Source organism: Mastomys coucha, unplaced genomic scaffold, assembly GCF_008632895.1.
Source record: "Mastomys coucha isolate ucsf_1 unplaced genomic scaffold, UCSF_Mcou_1 pScaffold22, whole genome shotgun sequence".
Classification (NCBI taxonomy): domain Eukaryota; kingdom Metazoa; phylum Chordata; class Mammalia; order Rodentia; family Muridae; genus Mastomys; species Mastomys coucha.
In genome coordinates this window covers 168,466,454-168,475,713 of record NW_022196905.1, presented here as the reverse complement: position 1 = coordinate 168,475,713, position 9,260 = coordinate 168,466,454, and the positions used below count along the sequence as shown (strand labels likewise).

Genomic DNA, 9,260 nt, shown 5'->3' with positions numbered 1-9,260 from the left:
TCAAGAAACCGCTCCTCAGGAGCACCAAGTAGAAATCCTCAATTTTGGGGACTGCAAAGGGTGACCGGAAGACTAGAACAAGTTGAAGTCTTTGAGCCTGTAGCCCTCCGTATGGCCACTAGATGGCGCCAGAGGCACGTCTCTGCTCACCCTCCAAGCCGGCTTGGCTTCAGAAGTCAGCTTTAGCCCTCCTTCCCGGTTCCCTTTCTCATCCTGTAGCCCTCGAATTCCCGCCCAGAGGAAGATCCACTTTCACATGCGCCCTCGCTCCACTTTACCCCCAGGAAATGCCAAGGCCTTTGAAGTATCCCTGGGAGCCAAACAATTAAACTGAGGGATGGAGTGGGGTGTAAAGATGGGTTTATGTAATTTGTAATCCATTGGTCTAAGTCCCCTCCTAGAGGAAAGGTTAACCGCAGTCTCAGAAGGAAATCCTTTTAAGGAAAACAAAAAACAAAACAAAACAAAACCTCAACAAAACAAGGGTTGCTTAGGTGTCTGGAAGTGGGACCATGGGTGAAGCAAGAGAGAAACACACCACGGTGTGAATATAGCCAAGTATTCCATTTATTAACAAAATAGTCTTAGCAAGGGAGAGCTCTGTTCACCCCACAAGAGGCCCCGCAGCCCCGGCGCTGCTGCGAAAGACCGGGAGGGAGGGAAGGTGTTGGGGAGAGGACCTGCATGAAGTCTTTAATCCTAGCCACCGCAGGAACCCACGGAAACCTAACCAGCTTTGGCGATTGCTGGCTCAGGTCTGGGACATGGCGAAGGGAGTGCTGTGATCCTAGGGCTCCCTGAGTCCCCAGCCTGCCCCCAACAGAGCTCCTAACGTTGTCTGGTCTGCTGACTTGAGGACTAGTAAGCTTTGGAGGGATCCATCGAGGATCCCCGCCCCCGCCCCTATCGCCAGAGGAGGGGGCGGGTCACAGTCCCAACTAGGGAGAAAAAAAAAAGTAACGATAAAGTACTTCACAAAATATAAAGAGCAATTTCGTGCCAGCGGGGCCTTCTAAGACATTAAATTGGATGCGTCAGCCGGCAATCTGCAATCTGACGGCACCGCAAGGTGTGGGTCCCTGAGGGGCCAGGAAGGTAGAAGATGTGGCAGGCTCAGTTGGAGGCCACTGGGCCACTGCTGGCGGCGCATCCTGGAGGGTCAAGGCTGTGATTTGATTTGAGGGCTCAGGGCCTAGAACCAAGTGCTTATGTGGGGAAGGGGGTGGGGGGTGGGGGTGTTGTATAGTACCACACAGCACAACAGAATTCTGGTTCATCAGAGCTCAGGACCTCCAGCCACCAAGGTTGTCCCCCTTGGCTTTCCCACGCCCCCCAAATTGTTACATTTTTTTTTTTGTACAAAGAAAAAAAGAATTAAAACCTCACATGGAAGGAAACAAGATAGGGGTAGAAGGAAAAGGGAAGAAATGCAGTTTTAACAGTTAAGACTCATGCAAGAGACTTCCCAAGATGGGGAAACTGAAAGTGTAGAACCCCAACTCTTCCTTCATTCCTTAATACCAAAATCAGTCAAAAAACAAACAACCCAAAACCTTAAAACATATACCTAAGAAGAAGAAAATAAAAGAAAAAAAAAGAGGGGTAGGGGAGAGGGGTGGGGGTGGGGATCATGGAGTTACCTGGGTGGTTAATATTATTATTTGGGGGAGACAGACATTTTGCATACCATTGACTCATGTGGTCATTAATGCACTTATATTCCCAGCTTGTAAGCTAACATTATAGTAAATAAATACACAGTCCGGTGGGGGAGGGGCTGGGCTGGCTCCTGGTAGGGGTAAGCGTAGTGGAGGCTGCAGCGTCGAAGGCAGTGGGAAGTGAGAGGAATGGGTGGGTGGGTGGGTGGGGGAGGGCTGGGAGGGGCCAGAGCTATGGTTACTGATATCCAAGCGCGGAGGCGGAGGCAAGTCTCTGTCCATACAGTGCATATGGCGAGTAGTAGGGTCCGGCTGTGGGAAGGGACGGCACTGCCAGGCCCCCAGCTGTAGATAAGTGGCTCTTGCCATAGGGGTGGTATCGGCTTAGCCCCAAAGTGTGTGGACTCCGCAATGACAGCGACCCGGGGCTGCCTGGGGCAGCGGGTGGGGGGAGATGCAGATGACAAGAGGCTGCGGCTGCAGCGGCGGCCGCAGCACTGCCCAAGCTCGACGCCCCGGGGTAGGCGGCCAGAAGTTTCTCTGCGCCCGGCAGGGCTGTGTGAGTCCGTAGATGGCTGAGCAGCTCCTCGGAAGTGGCAAAGCGCTTGTCGCAGGGCCCGCTGGCCGCCACCCAATTGCAGCTGTGTGGCAGCGGTTCGTTCTGCAGCATGAAGCCATAGGTGTAGAGAGGATGGCCCGGGAGCGCGGCCTGGGCGGCGCTGGAGGAAAGCGCTGCAGGTTGCAAGGGGTGCCCGGGGTACACCAGAGGGTAGCCACTGGCCTTAAGGCTGGGCCCGGCCGGATCGTGCGCGCTGCAAGTGGAGCAGCTGGAGCCGCCGAGGTGCGAGGCGCTGTGGTAGCCTCCTAGGCAGTAGGGGTCACGGCATAATCCCTGCAGGAAGGAGGGTGGGGAGGCCCCGGTGAGCGGGCTGGAGCTGGGGGGCTTGCCGGGTGGCAGGCCCAGGCCCCCGGACAGCTGACCTCCGACTAAGCCAGACTTGCTAGGATCCAGGCCAGGCACGAACTGAGACGGGTAGCCGGCGTAGGCGCCCACGATGGAGCCATGGTAGCCGATGCTGGAGGGCGGTAGTGGGAACACCGAGTGGCCTGGTTTGTAGGGCGACACTGGAGCCACGTGGCCCGCCCCCACCAGGGCGGAGGGAGGCTCTGACTTGCGCCCCGACGCGGTGGCCTCCGGGCCACCGTGAACCGAGTCCCCGCCGCTGCCTCGGCTCCCAGCGGCTGGCTCGGGACTGGGTTTGGCTTCCTGGTCTTTCTTGTCCAGTTCCCCGCCGCCGCCGCCGCCGCCGTTCTTGCAGTCTGAGTGGTGTGGGGAAGCTCCCCGGGAGCCTCCGGGCGAAGACGAGCTGGACGAGGTGGAGACCGATGCTCCGTGTGGGGGGAAAGGAGGGCAGGCGGCGCTGGGGACCCTGAAGCCCGCCTTGTCTCCGGGGGACGAGGAGGACGAAGAGGTGGTGGAGGACACGGACGAGGAGCCGCTGTCTTTGCGGGAGTCTCCGCCGCCGCCGCCGGAGCCCTTAGAGTAGGGCTTGAAGCTGGACTTGTCCTCCGCGGGCGAGTCCCCCAGCTGCTTGAGCGCCGAGGCCGCGGAGGAGGCGGCGCCGGGGGCGGAGCGGCTCGGGTCTTTCTCGGATCCCAGCCCGTTGGCCGCCGCCGCCGCCGCCGCCGCTACCGAGTTGAGCTTGGACGAGGGCGGCGGGTCGGGCTTGCCGATCTGCGAGCAGGTCTGGGCTAGCAGAGCCAAAGGACTCTTCTTGGCGTCCAGCTGCGGGAGACAGAGGCGAAGGGGAGGAAGAAGGGGGTGAGACTGGGAGACCCACTAAGCGCGTGGAGCAGAGCCGAGCCCTGGGGGTCGGGGGGAAGGGAGTAGCGACGGGGGGCCTAGCGGAGAGGGTCACCGAAAGAGGGCCAGGCTTTGGCGGAGCAGCTGGGCGGAATGGCCCTTGTCTGGTGGGTTAGTCCCCGAGTGTGTCCTGGGCACTGGCGCGCAAGAGAAACGGCCCAACCACGGCCCTCCCGGTTAAAGGTGACTTTTCTGGAATCGGGGTGGTGGTGGTTCGCCCCTTCCCGGCTCATCTCCCCATCTTTTTGGACCAGGGAGAAACTTAAGCCTTTAGTTTGGGAGAACTTCGTTTGGGACGGGTTAGTTCTGGTGATGGCGCTCGGGGTAGGAGCAGGGAGAGGCGCCTTCTAAAGGCAGAGCCGCAGTTGACCCTGTGAGTAGCCCCTCCCTCCCTCTCTCCTTCCCTCCCTCTTTCCCCCCTTCCCTCCCGGGGAGGACACCCAGAGAAGTAAGAGGAAGAAAGACCCGGGATCGCCAGTGCCTGGTTTTCTGCACTGTGCCCCAACAAGCCGGGGAATATGCAGAGGGGCACGGGTGGCTTCCACGAGAACAGGTCGGGGTGGAGGCGAGGGAGGCCCTGGAGCCGTCTGTGGACAGGACTCTAAGGGGCCAGAGGAAAAGTAAAGGACTCTGGGCACCGCAAGAGCAAATCCAGTCCGATAGAAAACACGCAGCTCCTAAGGGCGCCTGGGCAGAAACCTTCCACCCAGGAGTCTAGGGAGAACCTGGAGGGGGTCTGATCCCTGCCTCCCGTCCCTCCTCAGGAGGTCCGCCAGCGTGGCCAGCTTCGGGCCTCGCGTCGCACTGAGCTAAGGGGAGGTGGGGGGGGGCAGGGAGCAGAGCCGTGGGCCCAGCATGGTTGGAGGAGTGGGTCCGGTTCTGGGTGGGCAGCGCCCGGGGACTGACCTCAATGGGGCTGACGGGAGTGGAGGAGAGCGGTTGCAGGTACTCCGGGTGCAGGAGGTGACCGGTGTGAGCGCTCAGCATCTTCAGGACCCTGATAGGGAGCCGGTTCGCCTGGCGCAGGGGGTCCGCCGGGGGCAGGAGGGACACCACTGCCGGCACCGCCGGCCTCTTCCCGCCGCCGCCGCTGCTGCCGCCGCCGCTGCCGCTGCTTTCGGGTGTCCTTGGGTTAGATCCAGCGGGCGAATCGCTCATTTGGAGGAGGCAGCGCCACTGGGGGGGGCGGGGAGGGAGGGGAAGCTCCGGGAGGCGAGCTCCCGGGGCGGGTGGGCTCGCTCCGCTGCGTCGAACGCCGTGCAGCAGCCGCTGCGCCTCCGTGCCGCCTCCCCTCCTCCACCACCGCCGCCGCCGCCGCCGCCGCCGCCGCCGCCTCCGTCGCCGCTAGCCCGGGCGAGCAACACAAAAACCTTCGCCTTCCGCGAGCCGCACGTCAAATAGCCGCGATCCGCAGCCACACTTCAAAGGGATCGCCGCGCCCGCCCAATCGCAGCTCTCTCCCGGACCCCGGGGCGGGGAGAACGGAGGGCGGAGGCGGGCGCTGCCGGTGGGCGGGGAGAGTCTTAAAGCGCCCCAGCCCGGCGCCGCCTCCCGGCCTTGGCCGCGCGCTGGATCCGCTCCCCTTTACGGGTTGTGCCCGGCTGCCCTAGCCCACGGGTCACACGAGGGACGGGACTTCTGGACACGGGCTCTGCGCCCTCTCCTGCGCTGGCTCTCCTGTTGCCCGCTGCTTCCCACTCGTGTCTAGGGTGGAGACGGGGGTGGGAACGCACGGCGCCTGCTCGGGTCCTAGGATCCAAGCATCTCCCCGGGGCCGCCTGGGGGCGGGCTACGCCTCGGGAGCTCGGCCGCTTCTCCGAGCTGCTTCGGCCGGTTCTCTTTCCCCTAATTGGCCTCTCCCGGATGTGTTCACTTGGAAGCGCCGAAGCCTTGGGGGCATCCACTGTTCCCTGGGCGCTGCCTGAGCTCTTCCAACTACTTTGAGCCTGCCCAGTCTGACTGGAAATGGAAGGACTCCCTTCCTGGTGAGACAGTCTAGGTGAAGCCTGGTTGAAGGTTTGGCTCCCTGGCTAAGGAGCGCCGCCTCAAAGCTCCTGGAACGTCCCCGGGGCGCCCTGAATTGTAGGTCGTGTTTAGGTGTGTTTCAGGGTTCTTGTCCCGTTTAAAGTCACAGAGCTACCTCACTGTACTGGACGAGCTGCTTGCTCTTTGTGGGCGACGTGGTTGGAGGTAGCAGCAAACTAGAGGCCGATGTCCTTAGAGGAGGGGCGGGGGGTGTCTCAGCATTGCAGGGCGACACAAACTCCAGAGACTGCTCCATTGGTTTCCCCCCAGGGAAATTTCGAAATAAAACCTTTTTATTTAATAATAACAGTACCCTCCCGGATTCCCCCAAGCCTTCCGGAAAAAGTATGTATTTACACTTGGCAGAGATTTTTACAAAGTCATGGACCAGACTATAAAGTTCTAGATCCTTGGCTCAATCGGCTGAGCTTGGTCCTTTGTGTCCCAGCTTTGGAGTGACGACTTTTGCGTGCCCCCAGTGGCCAGTGGAGGCGCGCTGGTGTCGCTGTTCCTTTTGAATACGATTTTTCCAGTCGTGATTTGTCATTCACTCTGACCATCAAGTTCTGTCTTTGTAGGAGTGTTGCCCAGGACTATCTGGTTCTGACTGCATGGTGCTGACCCACGTTTTTTGTTTTTGTTTTTGTTTTTTCTTTCTCTGACTCTGGTATCCATGACTCAACACAACGTGAGAACAAGAGATTTCAAAGGAATTTTCAAAGCGAGAGGAATAACTACTCACAGGACAATCATGAACTTTGTGATGCTCAGGAGAAAAGACGGGAGGCAGCCTCCAAGGTCATACCAGTCATACACTAAACTCAAAATCTCCCCTGGATCCACAAGGTTTGATAAATAAATGTGCATAGTCTCTTAGAAATTACCCGACTGTCCCTCCCTTCATTTTTAGATCTTATAAAATTAGTTGAAAACTGATAACCAGAGATGCCCTGACTCTGACGATATATATGGTCCATGTTGCAGCAGAAGAGCATGGGAACACAAGGGAGGAGGATTTTCTCATTTATCTTATGGTGCAAAGTTATACTCTCTCCCAACTGCCATAGCTCTCTGCGCATGCCAGCCTATGCCTTCTGACCTCATGCTCACTGTGAACACTTATCTTATCTCTATTCCACGCGGGGTCTGCAGCCTCATGTTTGTAGATGCAGCATCTAGGAGGCTGAGGCAGGAGAGTCACATCATAAATTTGAGACCCGCTTGGCATACCTAGTGAGTTCCAGTCTAATCTCCCGACAGAGGCCACAGCAGGGTTACCTCACCTCACCCAGTCCTTTGGCCTTTGGGAGAAAAGAGTAGAAGAAAGATAGGCTGTAGAAGGAATGGTTTTTGTGGGTATGGTGGAGGAAGAACTAGGAAGAAGGAAGAGTTTGGAGACAGACGAAAGTCTCCTGGATTATTGTAACCAGTCCAGCTGGGAGAGAGAGAGAGAGAGCCTTAGACACCCTTCTAGGAGCCGAGCAGATGTGTGTTAGAAATGATTAATGGGAAATAAGTTGGAGGGAAAGAGAGTAGACACTTAGGAATGTGGGTGGGAAAGAGAGGGCAGGAGGCCGCAAAAAGGATGGTGCAGTATTTTTATTTGGAGAGTAGAAAGATGTCAAATGAACAAAAGGAAGAAGGGGAGCAGACAGGATGTCCAGGCAGGGTAGGGGGCAGGCGATTTCCCCATGGAATGATACATTGTCCTTTTAAGAAACTGAATTCTCTAAGCACACAGCAGTTAGCACGGAAAGGGATGATGGTGGCAGGCAGCATGCCGTCCATGCCGGGCCTGTTTCCTGCTCCTGGACAGTATGCAGGAGCACACATACTCTGCAGCACACACAGAGGGTAAGGGCATGCTTTGGGGTGCTGGTAAGGACAAGAGAGTTTCCTTGACTGGATCTATCCAGTTTCTTTCTGAAAGAAAAATGAAAAAATAAAATACTAGGCCCAAGGCCTAATTAAAACAGTTGCAGATGATTATTGAGACTTCTATTTGACATTTACTTAGCAAAATTGTTACCCCATACAGAGCACGACACTGGGCTGACACTGGGCCTCAGCTGCCTGAAAGGAAGTTCAGTTTTCAAAGGAATGGCTTGCCACCTGGGAGAGAACATGACTCATTAATCAACCGGGACCATGTTTACTGAGGGCCAGCTGTGGGCAGAGCATTGTGTTAGGAATGTGGTTGAGAAACTCCTGTAAAACGTTGCAGTGCAGGGCACACAGCACACAGCCTTCCCTCGAAGAAGTGTGGTGGACGCATGGGACCTTATTTGTCAGCCCTTTGCTGGTTGCCTGGGAATGATGAGCGGTGGTTACCCAGGACGGGGTTAAAGCTACTTGAAGCTATTTCTATGACTCTGTAGTAAAGAATGACCTCCTGTCTGCTAGCCATTCCTTTTTCTGTCTAGCGAGCAGCCTGGGTTAGAACTCATGATCTCCCTAGCAAGAATTACAAGCGCTTGATTTTATGCAGTGCTTTACATAACATTGGATGCCAGAACTCCCAGTGAGGAATGGGATTGTTATTTACCTGAAGTTCCTGGAGTTATGTGGAGTCAGGTCACTGGCAGCCAGGCTTTGAGGGCTGCTGAAGTGACCCTGGGCACTTGTTCCCCTCCCCCACATGCTTCAAGTTTCCCAGGCATAAAATCTAAGAGTGGCCATCCCAGTCTCTGGAGGCCAGAGGCAGACAACACACATCACATGTGGAGTGTTGAGACAAAGAGAATCCCAGGTACAGGATGCCTGGGATGCAGGGTACTGTGTCTCTTGGGAAAACCACTCTGCCGAGTTTTCTTACGTGTGTCACCCATCAACATCAACATCTGGATCCCGAAGATCTCAGCCTAGACTGGGAATTCCACGGAACTGGTAGCAGACCTTCCCATGCTCCAGTCCAATGTATCTAAAAAAAAAAAAAAAAAAAAAAGCCTTTAGAAAATTGTGGATATTTATAGATTTTTTTTCACAGACTTCGATTTACATAAAATTTGCCACCCAGGAAAAAACCGCCTGAGTCAGGTGGAACTCGGGAGGCGGTAGATTTGTTGTGAGGGGGTAATGGGCACTTTTCACTCCTCGCTGGGGCGGAATTGCCTGAATGATCACCTCATGCATAATACTCAAACCCTAGCGGCAACATCATGAAATAATATCTCACCGGGTAACTATTTACATTTTTTTTTTTACAAGCTGTAAGAACTCCGAAAAGTCTGTCTTGTAGAGAACTTGGTTTTCCTTCTCTGCGTTTAATATCTTTCAGCGGCTGACAATTACTGCCTTGGCCACAAGCCCCGAGTTAGCACAGTGCACTGGGCTCTGGAGGCATTTCCTCAGCTGCCCCACCCCGGGCTTCAGACACTGCCTGGGGCATGGCAGGGTCACTGAGGACTGGTGGCAGGGAACTGGCAAGAGCCAGGCCAGCCAGTCTCACAGGAAGACGGTGTCTTGTGATGAAAGGGGCTCAGAGGTCTGCCACTGTGGGGGTGGGGGCTTGTCTCAGGGCACTTTGTCTTACCTCCCATGTCACTGCAGGTGTCACAGGGCCTTGTTTTCTCCCCTCTAAGTTCTTTCATGGCAGTAGCTGACACAGTTCTAAACACTTTGTATCCACTCCTGCAGAATGCCTGCAAGTGAGTTAACCCTAATCATAGAGGGGAGCCCAGAAAGGTTGAGCAGTCGCAGAAGATCCAGTGCAG

The 9,260-nt window shown here is 56.2% G+C and overlaps 1 protein-coding gene across 1 annotated transcript; it reads right to left on the bottom strand.

Moving 5' to 3' along the window:
• Positions 1 to 545: 545 nt before the first annotated feature.
• Znf703 (zinc finger protein 703) lies at positions 546 to 4,925 on the bottom strand. The gene is made up of 2 exons (XM_031339426.1): positions 4,429 to 4,925; positions 546 to 3,444 (listed from the first exon to the last, which is right to left on the bottom strand). Exons 1-2 carry the CDS (start codon positions 4,678 to 4,680, stop codon positions 1,897 to 1,899), a joined length of 1,800 nt encoding a protein of 599 aa, XP_031195286.1. The 5' UTR covers positions 4,681 to 4,925; the 3' UTR covers positions 546 to 1,896.
• Between the last annotated feature and the right edge of the window lie 4,335 nt (positions 4,926 to 9,260).